The sequence below is a fragment of the Elephas maximus genome, chromosome 3, assembly GCF_024166365.1.
Source record: "Elephas maximus indicus isolate mEleMax1 chromosome 3, mEleMax1 primary haplotype, whole genome shotgun sequence".
In the NCBI taxonomy this organism is placed as follows: Eukaryota; Metazoa; Chordata; class Mammalia; order Proboscidea; family Elephantidae; genus Elephas; species Elephas maximus.
In genome coordinates, this window is record NC_064821.1 from 18,596,417 (window position 1) to 18,615,527 (window position 19,111).

The window sequence follows — 19,111 nt, forward strand, 5'->3', positions numbered from 1 at the left end:
GGAGAAAGTAAAGAAGAAGAAAGGAAGAAAAGAAGCAAGACCACAAAGAATGAATCTCATACTTTCCAAGGCAGTATATTACTATGAATCCTCTGAAAAAACCATCTATCAAAACTAGATTCCCACACTTGAACTTGAAAACCCCATTATGGTTCTTATAAAAAGTAGGATAGCAAAATTAGGAGTATTAACTCGATGATAGTTTGCCGGGTGTGAATCCATCCCAATCTCAGAATCTTCCTCTGAAAAAAGTGGTGAATGAAAATATATCTTGAAGAAATATTGTCATGGTTAGTTAAAATCATACGTGTAAAGCAATAAGCACAGTCCAGATGTGATAAGCAGTTGGTTATGCCTGTTGTATGATTTTAATTTTATTTCTTTCAGGGAAAAACATACACATAACCAAATTAAGGTGAAAGACTCAAGGTTTGGGAGATTAACCCTTGGGGAAATCACGCCTGCTCATAACAAGATTAATGAAGCAAATCTAAGTCTGGAATTTTCAGGAATGGCTCTAAGAAAGCTGACCAAAGAAGGAACATCATGGACAGCATATAGGAAAGAAGAGTTAAAAGGATTTACTTAGGAAAGAGTTGAGGAAAAGTGGTAAAATAACAAGTAGAAAGCAAATCATAGTTACTTTGAGATTGGAAGAAATGATGCATGTCTTTTGAGGAAGAAAAAAGAATCAGGATATTTAAATTCATGATTTTTGGCTTTGCAGACCATGAGTTCCATTTAGCCCTGAGGCCAGTGGCCATCATCGTGGACAAGAGGCTGCTCTACAGAGGAGCCTTCTCAGGGCTCCCTTCATATCCTTATTCCTTAGGCTGTATATGAAGGGGTTCAGCATGGGCGTGACCACAGTGTACATCACTGAGGCAATAGAGCTTCTCTGGGAAGCATGGATCACAGTAGAACTGAGGCAGACCCCAAGGGCTGTTCCATAGAACAAGGCGACCACGGAGAGGTGAGACCCACAGGTGGAAAATGCCTTATATTTTCCCCCAGAAGAGGACATGCTCATTAATGAATAGACAATCTGAGAATAAGAGAAGAGGACCCCTGAGAGGGGAAACACACCCAGCAGGACAGTTGCCACATATAAAAAGATGTTATTGATAATGGTATCAGAACAGGCCAATTTAATAACCTGAGCCAGTTCACAGAAGAAATGTGGAATTTCAGTGCCTATACAGAATTTCAACTGCGTTATCAGTAGAATATGAAGCAGAGAGGCCCAGAAAATGATGGCCCAAGACATCAAAACCAACCAGACACAGAGCTGGGGCTTCATGATGACTGTATACTGCAGGGGGTGACAGATGGCCACAAACCGGTCATAAGCCATCAAGGACAGGATAAAATTGTCCAGTCCAGAAAAAATTATGAAAAAATACACCTGAGTGAGGCATCCTGTATAGGAGATGACTTTGCTCTGTGTCTGAATGTTCACCAGCATCTTTGGGACCGTGGTGGTGATGAAACAGATGTCAACAAAGGACAGGTTGGAGAGGAAGAAGTACATGGGGCTATGGAGGTGGGTGTCAGAGCTGACAGCCAGAATGATGAACAGGTTCCCAAGTACAGCGACCAGGTACATGGACAGGAAGAGTCCAAAGAAGAGGGGCTGAAGTTCAGAATCCTCTGAGAGGCCCATCAGGAAGAATTCTGAAAATTTTGTTTGGTTTCCTGCTTCCATTTAAATAGTGTGTAGGCTGGAGAAAGTAAAAAAAACATTCAATGAACAGCCAACTAACATCTCAGCTACTCCTCAGCTTTACAGCACCACCTGTATTTTGTCTATGCATCTTTCCAATGACAGGGACTCTCTCAGTCACAGGTAGCACTTTTGTATTTTAAATGTATGTAATTATTTAGACACTTTAGCAAAAATCTCTCTCTTTTTAGCTTTCTTGCTCTAGTCCTAATTTTCCTACTTAAATCTATACACATAAACCAATTTCTTCTTTGACATGACCGTTCCAAGCTAATTGAAAACATGCCGTATAAACTCTCAGATATGTACTTTCTGTGCCAATCCCCATACCCCCTTCTTTCTGGTAGCTCTATGTCAGTGGAATAAAGATCATCTGAGTTGAAAATCATGTCTTAAATGTGACCTGTCACATCCTACTGATTTGACAGTTAACTCTTGGTGCCCTTTTTTTCTGTTTTAAAAATCGAGTTAATACTATTACCTTCTTTTTGAGGTTTAGAAATAAATGCCTTTGTGAACAGGATGATCTCAATTAATAATGCCAAAAAAAAAAAAAAAACCCCATTGCTGTTCAGTTGATTCCAATGAAATGCAACCCTATGTGACAGAGTACAACTTCTCCGTAGGGTTTGCAAGGCTGTTATCTTTATGGAAGAGTGCCTCATCTTTCTCCCACAGAGTGGCTGGTGGGTTCCAGCTGCCTAACTTTTGATTAGCAGCTTAGCGCTTAACCACTGTGCTAAAAGGACTACCAACTAATAATAACTATTATTATTATTATGTTCCTTTTATGACAATATTTTAGATATATAATTCTCCCAAGCTACAGTATAAAGCTGTGATTTCAAAAATGAGTGTTTGAATCATACTGCCTGGAATAGAATTTTGGATCTACCAACTTACTGCCTATGTGACCATGAGAAAGTTACTTATCACTCTTAGCTGTAGATACATCACTTCTCCAAGGAGAGCTGTAAGTATTCCCTACATAATGACATTGATGGGTGAATTAAATGAGATGAAGCATGTCATTTTTCTAGTATGGTGCCTGTGATAGAGTAGACACTTGATAATTGTGATTTTCTGTTTTTATTGTCACAATAAATTAGTCTTGCATAACTATCATTCATCAATATACCCTTTAAACTAGGGCAGCCATCAAGGATGGAATTGTGATCATTATAAACACAAGTCTGTTACCTCTTTTGGCCTCCATGCAGCAATTCCAATTAGGGAAGATCACTATGGCTCCCTATTGCAGAAACCACCTGCCAGATGGATTCTTCCAAGAACAGGAAAGGCCATGTGGACTCTGTAAATAAAGGGAGGAAACAAAAGCATACAAACATTAAAATCAAATGCAAAGCATGTGTGTGCTCATGTGTACATCCTCTTTAAAGAGGATGTGTTGTACTAAAATCAGTGGGGTTTATTACAAAGTGTACAATGGATAGATTAGATTAAAATATTAAACACTTCTATAGAGCAAATTATACCAAAGAAAATTAAAAGTCAAAGTTAAGATTTGAAAATAAATGTTTGCATTTTCCAAAAAATAAAAATAGTATTATTCACACATAAATAACGGAAATTAATTAAAAAGAGAAAAAAATCACTGAGGACAGACCGTCTGGGAATATGAGTATGAAAGGCTTCTCTGAAACAGGACTTTTCGCTGACAGAAGAAGAGTAGATAATTGTAAGTCAGAGAAAGTAAGGAAAGGACAAGCACTATAGTTTGAGAAAACAGAAGGCTTAATTCCCTGTGGGGCAGTGAGCTTGGTAATGGAAGAGATTAAAGAGGTCAGTGAGATAGAGAGCAGAGGATGAAGTGTAGGCAGGACAGAGCTTGTGAGGCCCACAAATAGAGCATCCAGTACTATTCCTGGATGTGCCTCTTTCATGGGTAATTTTATGTTTACTCCTGTGGCAGAGGTTGTAACTTTGTTTGCCCACCATTGCCTTAACTCAATATGGAATGGCAGTTTGAATACCACAGCCAACAAGATAATCTACATTAAAATACTAAAATATTTCTACTAAATTCATGAATAAGACAAGGCAATCTAATCCCACTTTAATCATTCTCCTTTATCATTTAAGATGAGAAAAGGAAATGGGTCTGAGTACCAAACCTCGAAAATAATTATACTATTTGTAGATGATATTGAAGACACTAAGGAGAAATAGCATACAAATAGAATTTTTAAGTGCTATCAGTAAGTTGGCAGAGTATTTAAGAAATATTAGGAAACCAGTAACTTTTTATTTAAGCAAAAATACTTAGGGAATATACAGAAAAACTGAAACATATTCAGAACAACATAGACAATACCTCCCTTATAATAGATTTTCTTTGAGTAGGTAATGGATAAATTACTGGATGTAAGAAATCTAACAGCAATCCCTAATTTATAGAAGAGAGTGGAGAAGTGATGTTTGATGAGAGAGATAAGATAAAGTGTCATAGCTGGTTGAGTCAGAGTTTCTTTAGAGAATTATACATTCAATCAATGGCCATTTCTAACTCTTCTTGGAGAGAGGCTCTAGACTCCAGAAAGACAAAGAAGAAACATGAGAGCTGGAAAAGACAGGCTACAGTGGAAACTAAACTGCATTCAAAGTACAGAGAGCTCATATTCCTAAGCAAGTATGGGAGGTTTCAGTGTCCTTACCAGAGACATGAGCCTCACACTTTTTTTCCTCTTTTCCTTCTTATTCCACCAGCACTGAAGGGGACACACTAACTCTTTCTGATGGTATCACTGAAGAAGTTTCTCTTCTCCGTGGTCTGTCTCTGAGAAGCCCAATTTGGTTTTCACCAAGGCTGGGATCAAATATTTACAGGGTGAGGAGCAATGAGGACATGTTTAAAACTTCCAGAGTCTCCCAGGTTGAATCTCAGAGCTCTTCATTAAATAACTTGTTCTATTGTCCTTTCACTCTCCAAACAATTCACCTCCCATGGGTACAAAAAAAAACAAAAAACAAAAAACATTGCCTTCAAGCCGATTCGGACTCCTAGCAACCTTAAAGGACAGAGTGATATTGCCTCAGAGGGCTTCCAAGGAGCAGCTGGTGGATTGGACCTCTGGGTTAACAACCAATCTCAAAAAACATAAAATGAAAAATTTTCTGCCAATTTTGTCTCTTTGTAGGCAGCAGTGTCTGGTGAGGGGTTTGTGAGATGGATTTATTTCCTCCAGGGAGATATTTCTCTATCTTTAGTTTCATTTTAAAGCAACAAGCTGTCCCTTAACGAAAGTTAACTGCTACAAGGAACCAATACTAGGAACCTTCTTTCTTCGAGTGAAATCCCACCTTGGGAAGTGTTTGCCTTAAAGAACATTTGGTGATTTATGGAACACTTGGTGTCCTCAAGGTTATGGAGGCAAACAAACAGGTTCTATCTGAAGAAAAGCAACTTGGTCAATAGGTTTAATGCTCTTAAGGAACTGGTAAGACAAAGACTGAAAAATATCCCTTGACATGCACTTAGTGACATGAAAACTCCATTGATCTTAGAGAGGGCTCCATTTATTTCCTGGCTCTCTAAATAAAGGAGCAGGGTCAGAAATAATTCAGGCAGGGTGCTTGAAGACTGATTGAGTCTTGAAGAAATGTAGGTGGCAGGTAAAGACCTATTTTGCAAAAATTTGTAAGGAAAGGGGAGGAGAGAGATAAAGCATAGCCTACAGTCAATATGGAGTTCAGGAGAATTAAAAAAAAAATAGTGGTAGTATGGGAAGATGATTAATTTTAAACATAATCATCATATATAGTGCCACATTTGAATACATAGGCAGTTATGACTACCTAATTTTCAGGATGGTGTATACACTGAAGAAGCCCTGGTGGTACAGTTGATAAGAGAGCAGCTGCTAATCAAAAGGTTGGTGATTTGAACCCATCAGCTGCTCTGCAGAAGAAAAATGTGTCAGTCTGCTTCTGTAAATATTACAGCCTCAGAAACCCTATGGGACTGTTCTACTCTGGCCTATAGGGTCACTAAGAGTTGGAGTCGACCTGATGTCACCAACTTTGGATTTGATTTAGTATATGCTGTAAATTAATGACAATCACAATGTTCCGTGTTCCCAACATGTAGAATACCTGGCTCCAGAAATCGAGGGGTGGAAGTATAAATGGCCTAACATCACTCCCAGTGACCCACCTGGGGAGTTTGTGTTCAGATTTCCTCAACTCTGGCACCGACACATAAAGAGAGTCCTACTTCCACTTTATATTGCCACCAGAAATATCTATACATCCTCACCAACTCTGTTATTTTATCTTTTTTATTATTTCTATCATTATTAACCCACAAGTGTCTGTCAGTTTGTCATGCTGTGGGGGCTTGCTTGTTACTGTGATGCTGGAAGCAATGCTGCCAGTTTTTAAATGCCAGCAAAGTAACCCATGGCAGATAAGTTTCAGCTGAGCTTCCAGACTAAGAGAGAGTAGGAGGAAGGGCCCGACAGTCTACTTCTGAAAAGAAATAGCCACTGAAAACCTTTTGGGTAGCCGTGGAACTTTGTCTGATACAGCACCAGAAGTTCAGTCTCTCATGTTGGAAGGCGCTTAAAAGACAACAGGGGAAGAGCTATCTCCTCAGAGTAGAGTCAACATTAATGATGTAGATGGAGTCAAGCTTTTGGGACCTTCATTTGCTGATGTGACATGACTCAAAATGAGAAGAAACAGCTGCAAACAGAACCTGGAATGTCCAAAGTACAAATCAAGGAAAATTGGAAACCGTCAAAAAAGAAATGGAATGCATAAACATTGATATACTAAGCATTAATGAACTGAACTGGACTGGTATTGGCCATTTTGAATAGGACAATCATATGGTCTACTTTTGAGAATGACAACTTGAAGTGGAATGGCATTGCATTCATCGTCAAAAAGAACATTTCAAGATCTATCCTGAAGTACAATGCTGTTAGTGATAGAATACTATCCATAAGCCTACAAGGAAGACCAGTTAACGTGGCTATTATTCAAATTTACACATCAGCCACTAAGGCCAAAGATGAAGAAATAAAAGATTTTTACCAACTTCTGCAGTCTGAAATTGATCAAACATGCAATCAGGATGCATTGATAATTACTAGTAACTGGAATCTGAAAGCCAGAAACAAAGAAAAATAATTAGTGGTTGGAAAATATGGCCTTGTTGTTACAAACAATGCCAGAGATCACATGATAGAAATTTGCAAGACCAACAACTTCTTCATTGCAAATATGTTTTTTTTCACCAACTTAAATGGAGACTATACACATGGACCTCACCAGATGGAATACACAGGAATCAAATCAACTACATCTGTGGAAAGAGTCGAAGGAAAAGCTCAATATCATCAGTCACAACAAGGCCAGGGACCGACTGTGGAACAGACCATCAATTGCTCATATACTAGTTCAGGTTGAAATTGAAGGAAACTAAAACAAGTCCACGAGAGCAAAAGTACGACTTTGAGCAATTCCTCCTGAACCATCTCAGCAACAGATTTGATGAGTTGAACACTAATGTCGGAAGACCAGACAAGTTGTGGAATGCCATCAAGGACATCATATGTAAAGAAAGCAAGAGGTCATTAAAAAGAGAGGAAACAAGAAAAATTCCAAAATGGATGTCAGAAGAGACTTTGAAACTTACCTTTGAACATTGAGTTTCTACAGGGAAAGGGAGAAATGACTAAGCAAAAGAGCTAAATAGAAGATTTCAAAGGACAGCTGGAGGAGTCAAAGCAGAGCATCATAACGACTTCTGCTAAGACCTGGATGTAGAAAACCAAATGGAAGAACACACTTAGCATTTCTGAAGCTGAAAGAACTGAAGAAAAAATTCAAGCCTGGAGTTGCAATACTGAAGGATTCTTCAGGGAAAATATTAAATGACTCAGGAAGCATTAAAAGAAGATGGAAAGAATACACAGAGTCACTATACCAAAAAGAATTGGTTGACATTCAACCATTTCAGGAGGTAGCATACGGTCAGCACATGATGGTACTGAAGGAAGACGTTCAAGCTGTACTGAAGTCTTTGGTGAAAAACAAGGCTCCAGGAGATGACAGAATACCAATTAAGATGTTTCAGCAAATGGATGCAACACTGGAAATGCTCATTCGTCTATGCCAAGAAGATTGGAAGCCAGCTTCTAGCCCAATTGACTGGAAGAGATCCAATTTATGCCTATTTCCAAGAAAGATGATCCAATAGAATGAGGAAATTATCAAACAATATCATAAATATTACCTGGAATTAAAATTTTGTTGAAGATCATTCAAAAGCTGCTGCAACAGTATATCAACAGGGAGCTGCCAGAAATTCAAGCTGCATTCAGAGAAGGAAATAGAATGAGGTATATCATTGCTGCTGCAAGATGGATCAGAAAGATGTCAAAGAGTAAAAGAAAGATGTTTACCTGTGTTTACCTGTGTTTTATTGTCTATGCAATGGCATTCTACTATGTGGATCATAACAAATTATGTATAACATTTGAAAGAATAAGAATTTCAGACCACTTAATTGTGCTCACGAGGAACCTGTACATAGATCAAGATGCAGTGGTTCAAACAGAACAAGGGGATACTGCGGTGTTTAATGTCAGGAACGTTGTGTGTCAGGGTTGTATCCTTTAATCATACTTACTCAATCTGTATGATGAACAAGTAATCCAATAAGCTGGATTGTATGAAGAACAGGGCATTAAGACTGAAGAAAGACTTATTAACAACCTGCATTATACTGATGACATGACCTTGCTTGCTGAAGGTGAAGGGGACTTGAAGCACTTACTGATGACGATCAAAAAGCACAGCCTTCAGTACGGATTATACCTCAACATAAAGAACATAAAAATCCTCACAACTATACCAATAAGCAATATCATGATAAATGCAGAAAAGATAAAATCGTCAAGGATTTCATTTTACTTGGCTCCACAAACAACACCCATGGAAGCAGCAGTCAAGAAATCAAAAGTCCCATTGCATCAGAAAATCTGCTGCAAAATAGCTCTTTAAAGTTTTGCAAAGCGAAGGTGTTACCTTGAAGACTAAGGTACACCTGACCCAAGGCATAGTTTTTTCAGTCATCTCACATGCATGTGAAAGCTGAAGGATGAATAAGGAAGGTATAAGAATTAACACCTTTGAACCGTGGTATTGGGCAAAGAACATTGAACATACAGTGGACTGCCAAAAGAATGAACAAGTTTGTCTTGGAAAAAGTACAACCAGAATGCTCCTTGGATGCCTCATATAATTTGGACATGTTATCAGGAGGATAAGTCCCTTGAGAAGGAGATCACGCTCGGTAAAGTACAGGGGCAGTGAAACAGAGGAAGATCCTCAACAAGATGGATTGACACAGTGGCTGAAACAATGGGCTCAAGCATAACAACAATTGGGAGGATGGCACAGGATCAGGCAGTGTTTCATCCTGTTGTGCATAGGGTTGCTATGAGTCAAAACCGACTCCATGGCACCTAACAACCTAACAACATCTTTATTATTAAAGTCATCCTCATGGCAGTGAAGTCATATCTCAATGTGTTTTGATTTGAATTTCCTTAATGACTAATAATGTTAGCATCCTTCATGTGCTTCATGCCCGTTTGTACATCTCTTTTAAAGAAATGTCCATTCACATCTTTTGCCCATTTTTTCTTAGGTTATTTGGATGTGGTTGTTGAATTGTAAGAGTTTCTTTTATGCCCGTTTATACCTGTTATTTTCTGGCTCCACGCCGTGCCCCCCGCAACCTGGAAGAAGACCCTTTGTCCAGCTACAACGGATGACATTTTCCAGATTGCTATGTCCACTTGTTCACAAAACCTCCTATCCTTGGAAAACCTGTTGCATGCCCCAACCACCAAGAGAAAATTTACAGTTGAAGATCTCAGTTCAAGCATCATCCCCTCTGTAGAAGTCTTTTCCAATTCTCATTTCCAAGGGTATAATGAAAACTTTCTCCTTTCTGTCCCCGAGGTCTAATCAACAAGTATAGTCTTCCATTATCATACCTGTGAAACTTACTGACCCTGTTCCTAAACCTGACAATGTACAGAGAAAACCATGCCCTGGTTGATATCATTAATAAACACATAAATAAACAAATAAATAAATAAAAGAAGAGATAAGATTCACCTGGGGGTTTACTAAAACACAAATGGCAGGACACCACCCACCCACGCAATTTCAGACTCAGTACATCTGGGGTGTGGGCCAAAGATCTGCATTTCTAACAAGCTCCCAGGTGGTGCTGAAACTGCTGGCCCAGGGACTACACTTTCAGAGATTACTGGATATTGGCTATGAATTGACACTAATCCCAGGAAACCCAAAATGCCATTGTGGCCCAACAGTCAGAGTGGGGGCATATGGATGTCAGGTTATTAATGGAGTCTTAGCTCACATCCATCTCACTGTAGGTCCAGGGGGTCCCTGACCGCATCCTATAGTGACATCCCCAGTTACGGAATATATAACTGGAATAGATATACTCAGCAATTAGCGGAACTGCCACATTGAATCCCTGACAAGAGGAGTAAGAGCTGTTATGGTAGGAAAAGCTAACTGGAAGCCATTAGAAGTGCCCCTACCTAGGAAAATAGTAAAGCAAAAGCAATGCCACATTCCTGGATGGATTGCAGAGATTAATGCCACCATCAAGGACTTGAAGGATGCAGGGACACTGATTCCCACCACATGCCCATTCAACTCACCTACTTGGTCTGTGGAAAAAACAGATCTTGGAGAATGACAGTGGATTATCAAAAATTTAACCAGGTGGTGACTCCAATTTCAGCTGCTGTTCCAGATGTGGTCTCAATGCTTGAGCAAATTAATACATCCCCTGATACCTGGTATGCAGCTATTGATCTGGCTAATGCCTTTTTCTCCACACCTGTTTTGAAGGACTATGAGAATCAGTTTGTCTTTACCTGGCAAGGCCAGCAATACACCTTCAGTTGCCTACCTCACAGCTACATCAACTCTCCAGACCTGCATCATAATTTAGTCTGCAGGGACCTTGATCACCTTCCCCTTCCACAAAATGTCACACTGGTCCATGACATTAATGACATTATGCTGACTAGACTTAGTAAGGAAGAAGTGTCAGTGGCCCTGGACTTATTAATCAAACAATTGTGTGCTAGAGTGTGGAAATTAATCCCACAAAAATTCAGGCACCTTCCACCTCAGTGAAAATTTAGGGGTCCAGTGGTGTGGGGAATGTTGAGATATTCCTTTTAAAGTGAAGGAAATGTTACTGCATGTGCCTCCTCCCAGAACTAAAAAGGAGGCACAATGCCTAGTAGGCCTCTTTGAATTTTGGATTGTTCCTCATTTGAGTATGCTACTCCAGAATATTTTTTTTTTTTTACTCCACACAATTTATCAAGTGACTAGAAGAGGTGCTACTTTTGAGTGGTTCCCAGAAGAAGAGAAGACTCTGCTACAGGTTCAGGGTGCTGTGCAAGTTGTTGACTCTTGGGCCGTATGATCCAGCTGATCTGATGGTGCTCAAAGTGACTGTGGCAGATAGAGATACTGTTTGGAGTTTTTGACAGGCCCCTTTTGGTAAATCACAGTTTAAATCCTTAGCATTTTGGAGCAAAGCCCTGCCATCCTCTGCAGATAACCACTATCCTTTTGAGAAACACCTTTTGGCTTGTTACTGGGCCTTAGCAGAGACGGAATGCTTAACCATGGGACATAAGTCACCATGCAGCCTGAGCTGCCCCTCATGAACTAGGTGTTGTTTGACCCCCAAAAGTCATAAAGTTAGACGTGCACAGCAGCATTCCATCATTAAATGGAAGTGGTATTTATGAGATACAGCCTGAGCAGGACCTGAAGGCACAAGTAAGTTGCATGAGGAAGTGACCCAAAAGCCCATGGCCTCCACTCCTGTCACATTACCTTCCACCTCCCAGTCTGCACCTATGGCCTCATGGAGAGTTCCTTATGATCAGTTGACTGAGCAAGAGAAAACTTGTGCCTGGTTTACAAATGGCTCTGTGTCATATAAAGGCACCACTCGAAAGTGTAGAGCGGCAGCCCTACAGCCCCTTTCTGGGACCTCTCTGAAGGACAGTGGTGAAGGGAAATCCTCCCAATGGGCAGAGCTTTGAGCAGTGCGCCTGGTTGTTCACTTTGCTTGGAAGGAGAAATGGCCAGATGTGCAATTTTATACTGATATTCATGGGCTATTGCCAATAGATTGGCTGGGTGGTCAGGAAAGTGGAAGGAACGTGATTGGAAAATAAAAAAGTATTTATAAGGAAGAAGTGTGTGGATAGACCTCTCTGAATGGGCCAAAGAAGTGAAGATATCTGTGTCTCATGTGAACGCTCACCAAAGGTGACCTTGGCAGAGGAAGATTTTAACAATCAAGGGATTAGGATGACTAGTTTTGTGGAAACTAGTTATCCTCTTTCCCCAGTTACTCCTGTCATTGCCCAATGGGCTCATGAACAAAGTGGTCATGGTGGCAGGGATAGAATTCCTTTCACCAATTCTGACTTAGCTACAGCCACTGCTGAGTGCCCAATCTGCCAGAAGCAGACACCAACACCGCGTCCCTGATATGGCACCATCCCTTGAGGTGATCAGCCAGCAAACTGGTGGCAAGTTAATTACACTGGAGTACTTCCATCATGGAAAGGGCAGCATTTTGTTCTTATTGAAATAGACACTCAGGATATGGATTTGTCTTCCCTGCATGCAATGCTTCTGCCAAAACTACCATCTTTGGACTTACAGGATACCTTATCCATCATCATGGTATCCTGCACAGCATTGCCTCGGATCAACAGATTCACTTCACAGCAAATGAAGTGTGGCAGTTGGCCCATGCTTATGGAATTCAATGATCTTGCCACGTTTGTCATCATCCTGAAGCAGCCAGCTTGATAGAATGATGAAATGGCCTCATAAAGACACAATTACAGCAACAGATTGGTGTCAATACCTTACAGGGTTGGGACAATGTCCTCCAGAAAGCTGTATATGCTCGAAACCAGTGTCCAGTATGTGGTGCTGTATCTCCCATGGCCAGGATTCACGGGTCCAGGAATCAAGGGGTGGAAATGGGAGTGGCACCACTCATTATTGCCCCTAGTGACACACTCACAAGATTTTTGCTTCCTCTTCCTGAGGCCTTATGCTCTGCAGGTCTAGAGGTCTTAGTTCCAAAGGGATGAATTCTTCCACCTGGAGACACATCACTGATTCCACTCAACTGGAAGCTAAGAATGCCACCTGGCCACTTTGGGCCCCTTATTCCTCTGGATCAACAGGCAAAGAAGGGAGTTACTATACTGGCTATTGTGATTGATAATGATTACCAAGAGGAAATCAGGTTGATGTTATATAATGGAGGTAAGAAAAGTGTCATGGATTGAATTATGTCTGCTCAAAAATTTGTGTATCAACTTGGTTAGGCCATGATTCCCAGTATTGTGTGGTAGCCCTCCATTCTGTGATTGCTATTTTATGTTAAAAGGATTAAGGTGGGATTGTAACACCACCCTTACTCAGGTTGTCTACTTGCTTCAATGTAAAGGGTGTTTCCCTGGGGTTTGTCTTGCACCACCTTTATCTCTTAAGAGATAAAAGGAAAGAGAAGCAAGCAGAGAGTGGGGGACCTCAGACCACCAAGAAAGAAGCACCTGGAGCAGAGCACGTCTTTGGACCCGGGGTTCCTGTGCCTGAGAAGCTCCTCAGCCGGGGGAAGTTTGAGGACAAAGACCTTCCTCCAGAGCCAACAGAGAGATAATGACTTCCCCTAGAGCTGATGCCCTGAATTTGGATTTTTAGCCTACCTTACTGTGAGGAAATAAATTTCTGTCTATTAAAGCCATCAACTTGTGGTATTTCTGTTATAGCAGCCCTGGATGACTAAGACAAAGGGTATGTCTGGAATGCAGCAGATCCCTTAGGGCATCTCTTAGCACTACTGAAAACCAAAGTTACTACTACCATGCCCTGCGTTCAAGTCAACGCAAAACTTCAGCAACCCAATTCTGACATGACTACTTTAGGAATGAAGGTTCAGGTCACCCCACCAGGCAAAGAACCATGATGAGCTGAAGTGCTTGCTGAGGGCAATTGGAATACAGAATGAGTGGTGGAAGACTGTAGTTCTAAATACCGGTTATGGTCATGTGATCGGTTGCAGAAAAGAGGGCTGTAATTGTCATAAATATTTCTGTTTTTTATGTGTGCACCATTATTTTTGTTTTTTTCACTTATAGAATATAAGATGTAAACACAGCAAGTGTTTTTTCAGTTGTAGGTGTGTTCGTTGTTTCATGTTAAGTGTAAGCTTGACTTTATAATTGTGTTTATTCAGAGATTATGTATGGTTTAAGGAGATGTGTACAGGAGCCAAGTTGACAAGTGGTGGACTGGGATGCTTAAGGTTGTGTTTCAACTTGATTAGGCCATGATTCTCAGTGTTTTGGCAGTAGTGCGATGTTGTGGTCACTTTCCCATTGAGATCTGATATGTGATCAACCCGATAATGGGATCTGCTGTGAGTAGCAAATCAGTCAAAGGGGAGTTTCCTCCGCCGTGTGGCCTGCACGGAGTGTAGGGAGATGTTCTGACAGCCTGCCGAGACTTTTACTCATTCTGGATCCTGCGCCTAGTGCCTGTTCATCTAACCTCCAGTTCTTGGACCTTGAGTTAGAAGCTTACCTGCAATCTTGCCTGCTGATCCTGTAATTCATTGGACTTTATAGCCTGTGAGCAGCAGCTCTGCTGTCCAAGTTGCTGATCTTGGGTTTGCCAGTCTCTGCGGCTACATGAATCATAAGAAGCCTCTATTCCCACCCACTAACTTGGGACATCACAGCCTCTACAACCTCATGAGTCATTTCCTTGATATAAATCTCTCTCTCTATATATATTTATACTCTTTCTTGGTTTCGCTCCTCTAGAGAACCTGGCCTAAGACACCCACCAACGAACATTTAGCCCAAGATGTCAGTAGTGCTTGGGTTAAGAAACCCTGGTCTAGACTGTTGAGGAACAATATTAAAAGTATTATCTAAAACATTCTAGCCATTTTCTATTATTTTATCATGGTATTGAAAATATTATCTGAAATAAATCTCACAGTCTTTCTCCATTTATTTGGTGCTTCTCCTTTTTTTCTTTTTTTTTCATATCACTTTCCACAATTCAAATGTTTTTATTGGTTCTATTGTTCGTGTTCTTTCTTCCCCACTGAAATGTAACCTATATAAGGACAGGAACTATTTTTCTTCATGACTTTCTCCCTAGCACTTTAAACGTAGTAGCTTCTTGACAAACATTCCTTCTATAAAATGAATGTATCAGTAAATCTGGAAGCGTAAGATTGAAAGAGATTTGAATGAAACAAATAGGACAGATATTCTTCCTACTCTAATTAAATGTTTACAAATACACTATTTTTTTCCAAATACTATTAGGATGCCATCCAAATGATAAGTACATGTCTTACAGGATAAATTCAGAATTCCTGGAGTTGTTTTAATCAATCATGCAATACAAGAGAGAGCAACAGGACACTCTCCTTATCTACCTGTTTCATATACAGTTATGGAAAGGAGGTCATTACCGGAGAAGACTCCAATACACAATATTGCTTTCTAAAATATTTATGGACCTGGAGCACTGCATGACTCCTATGTCATTGGGGATGCCACATATTCAACACAATCTAAGATTCCTCTGACCAAATGTCTCTGTCTTTGTAGTACATGACTCTCTAAAACTGGATTGGGGTGACGATTGTGTAACTCAATAAATTTACTTAACCATTGGATTACAGCAATGGGTTGATTTCAAGGCAAGCAAATCATACATCAGTAAAGCTGTTAGAAATAAATTTTCAGAAAATTTTCCATGAATTTATTCATATCGGGTTGAAAATACTTACTTTTCTTTACAACGGTTTCTAATATACACCAATATGATTATTTTTACTATTCTGAATTGAGATCTTTTTTTTTCTCTCTCTTTTTTATATCCCACAGGTCTCCTTCTCACTTTTTACATAGCAGACAATAAATGCACATTTGATTAAACTTAATGGAATGAAAGTGAATTGAAGTCACATCGAACAAGTCTTTTCTCACTAACAAACTATTATTTTTCAGTGAATTGTTTCTTCTGAGTTTTGTTTTGGACCCAAAGTCCCCAGTTCCTTTCATGACTCCCTTAATATCCTTCATAGTCTATATCAGCTTTCTTAGTTTTGGTTTCCACAGAAGCAGACACTGAGACAAGGATTCAAGTGCAAGAAATTTACTTAAAAGAGCAAGGAATATGGATGGGAGAGAAGTGACACAGGGAATTAAATACATCTGATAAAGATTGCATTGAGTCAGCCACCACATTGAATGAGCAGTTTTCATCCTGAGAAAATTCTGGAATATGTGCAAAACCCCCATCTCAGAATTCCGCCTAAGTAAAGAGGTATATCGTACACCTCTCGATGAAGGCTGCCCCTGGAGATACCTAATTCTGGGTCACTTCTGCCACCATGCATTTGACAAAGTAGGTTCCAGCTGGTGCTATCCATTGACAGTCAGACTGCTGTGCAATAGAGATGGTGAGACAACCCCAAGGAATGTAGATGGAGCATTGATTGACAGCATCTGCTACTCTACCTTTCACTAAACAGACTCAGTTCTACCAATAATCTATTCAAAAAATGAAGTTCTGAATATATCCCACAGGTGTGTAACTACCATTCTGATGACACCTTCAGGGAGTGCCAAAAAATTAAACCACGTGGGGAAAAAACTTCTATTTCATTACTACATGTTTTGGGATCCTGGGGAATATATCCTAAAACTGCAAGGATGAGACATAAAGGTAAAATAAAATAAGGAAAGGAAGAAAGTAAAGAAGAAGAAAGAAAGAGGAAAGAAAAGAAGCAAGGAAGGACCAAAAAGAATCAATCTAAGTCTCATATTATCCAATGCAGTATATTACTATGAATCTTCTGAAAAAACCTTCTATGAAATCTAGATTCCCATCCTTGAAGTTCAAAATCCCATCATTATTCTTATGAAAAGTAAGATAGCCAAACTAAGAGTATTAAATCAATGAAAGTTTGCAAGGTTTCGATCCATCCCAATCTCAGACTCTTCCTCTGAAAACTAGGGTGAATAAAAATATACCTCAAAGAAATATTATCAGGGTTAAATGAAATCATATGTGTAAAACAATAAGCACAGTCCAGATGTGGCAAGCATTTGGTTATGGCTCTTGTATGATTTAATTTTCTTTCCTTCAGGGAAAAACACACACATAACCAAATGAAGGCGAAAGTTATCAATGCTTGAGAGACTAACCTTTTGGGAAACCACATCTGCACTTAACAATATTAATGCAGCAAATCTAAGGTTGGAATTTGCAGGAATAGCTCTAAGAAAGCTGACCAAAGAAGGAACATTGTGGACAGCACATAGGAAAGAGTCAAAAGGATTCACTTAGGAAAGACTTGAGAAAAAATGTTACAGTAACAATTAGAAAGCAAATCATAATTGCTTTAGAATTGGAAGAAAAGATGCATGTTTTTTCAGGAAGAAAAAAGAATCAGGATATTTAAATTCATAACGTTTGGCTTTGGGGACCATGACGCCCATTTAGCCCTGAGGCCAGTGGCCATCATCATGGTTAAGAGGCTGCTCTACAAAGCATCCTTCCCAGGGCTGCCTTCATATCCTTATTCCTTAGGCTGTATATGAAGGGGTTCAGCATGGGTGTGACCACAGTGTACATCACTGAGGCAATAGAGACTCTCTGGGAAGAATGGATCACAGTAGAACTGAGGAAGACCCCAAGGCCTGTTCCATAGAACAAGGAGACCACGGACAGCTGAGACCCACAGGTGGAAAATGCCTTATACTTTCCCCCAGCAGAGGACATGATCATTAAAGACGAGACAATCTGAGAGTAAGAGAAGAGGATCCCTAATAGGGGAAACACAGCTAGCAGGATAATCAACATATACAAGAAGATGTTAATGATGAGGGTATCAGAACAGGCCGATTTGATAATCTGAGCCAGTTCACAGAAGAAGTGTGGAATTTCAGTGCCTATGCAGAATTTCAGCTGTCTGATCAATAGAATGTGAAGCAGAGAGGCCCAGAAAATGATGACCCAAGACATCAGAACCAAGAATCCACAGAGCTGGGGGTTCATGATGACTGTATAGTGCAGGGGGTGACAGATGGCCACGAACCGGTCATAAGCCATCAAGGACAGGAGAAAATTGTCCAGTCCAGCAAAAATCATGAAGAAATACACCTGCGTGAGGCATCCTATGTAGGAGATGACTTTGCTCTGTGTCTGGATGTTCACCAGCATCTTTGGGACCGTGGTAGTGATGAAACAGATGTCAACAAAGGACAGGTTGGAGAGGAAGAAGTACATGGGGGTGTGGAGGTGGTGGTCAAAGCTGACGGCCAGTATGATGAACAGGTTCCCACGCACAGTGACCAGGTACATGGACAGGAAGAGCCCATAGAAGAGGGGCTGATGTTCAGAATCCTCTGAGAGGCCCAGCAGGAAGAATTCAGAAATTTTTGTTTGGTTTTCTGCTTCCATGTAGTTAGTGCGTAGGCTGGAGGAAGTAAAAGCAACATTCAATGAACAGCCAACTACCATCTCAGCTAGTCATCACCTTTACGATACCACCTGTATTTTGTTATTGAGTCCTTCCAAAGACAAGGACTCTCGCAGTCAAAGGTAGCGCTTTTCCTTTTCAAATGTGTATACTTATTTAGATATTTTAGCAAAAATCTCTTTTTACCTTCTACTCACTGGTTCTAATTTTCCTACTTGAATCTATACACATAAACCAATATGACCATTCAAAGCTAATTGAAAACATGTTATGTGAACTCACAAGTATGTATTTTTCCATTACAATCTCCATACCTCCTTCATTCTCGTAGCTCTGTGTTAGAGTATAAAAGTCACCTGAGTTGAAAATCCATATCTTAAATGTGACCTGTCACATCCTACTGATTTGACAGTTAACTCTTGGTGCCTTATTTTTTCGTTTTTAAAAATCTAGTTAATACTACTACCTTCTTTATGAGGTTTAGAAATAAATGTCTTTGTGAACAGGAGGTTCTCAATTAGTAATACTGAAAGAAAAAAAATTGCGGTCAAGTCAATTCCAACACAAGGCAGACTTACATGATAGAGTAGAACTTCCCCGTACGGTTTCCAGGTCTTTTATCTTTATCAAACAGGACTGACACATCTCTCTCCGGCAGAGCAGCTGGTTGGTTTCAAATGTCTAACTTTCAAGTTATAGCTTAGCACTTAACCACTGCACTAACAGGCCTTCCAATTAATAAT

The 19,111-nt window shown here is 40.0% G+C and overlaps 2 protein-coding genes across 2 annotated transcripts; both read right to left on the reverse strand.

Moving 5' to 3' along the window:
* Window positions 1–763: 763 nt before the first annotated feature.
* LOC126070970 (olfactory receptor 7D4-like) lies at window positions 764–1,705 on the reverse strand. The gene has a single exon (XM_049875286.1). It carries the CDS (start codon window positions 1,703–1,705, stop codon window positions 764–766), a length of 942 nt encoding a protein of 313 aa, XP_049731243.1.
* A 15,663-nt stretch (window positions 1,706–17,368) lies between these two features.
* LOC126074069 (olfactory receptor 7D4-like) lies at window positions 17,369–18,349 on the reverse strand. The gene has a single exon (XM_049881403.1). The coding sequence runs from the start codon at window positions 18,347–18,349 to the stop codon at window positions 17,417–17,419; it is 933 nt and encodes a 310-aa protein (XP_049737360.1). The 3' UTR covers window positions 17,369–17,416.
* Between the last annotated feature and the right edge of the window lie 762 nt (window positions 18,350–19,111).

Coding starts and splice junctions, on each gene's coding strand:
- LOC126070970 (XM_049875286.1), bottom strand. CDS start 1,705: ATGGAAGCAGGAAACCAAACAAAATTTTCAGAATTCTTCCTGATGGGC.
- LOC126074069 (XM_049881403.1), bottom strand. CDS start 18,349: ATGGAAGCAGAAAACCAAACAAAAATTTCTGAATTCTTCCTGCTGGGC.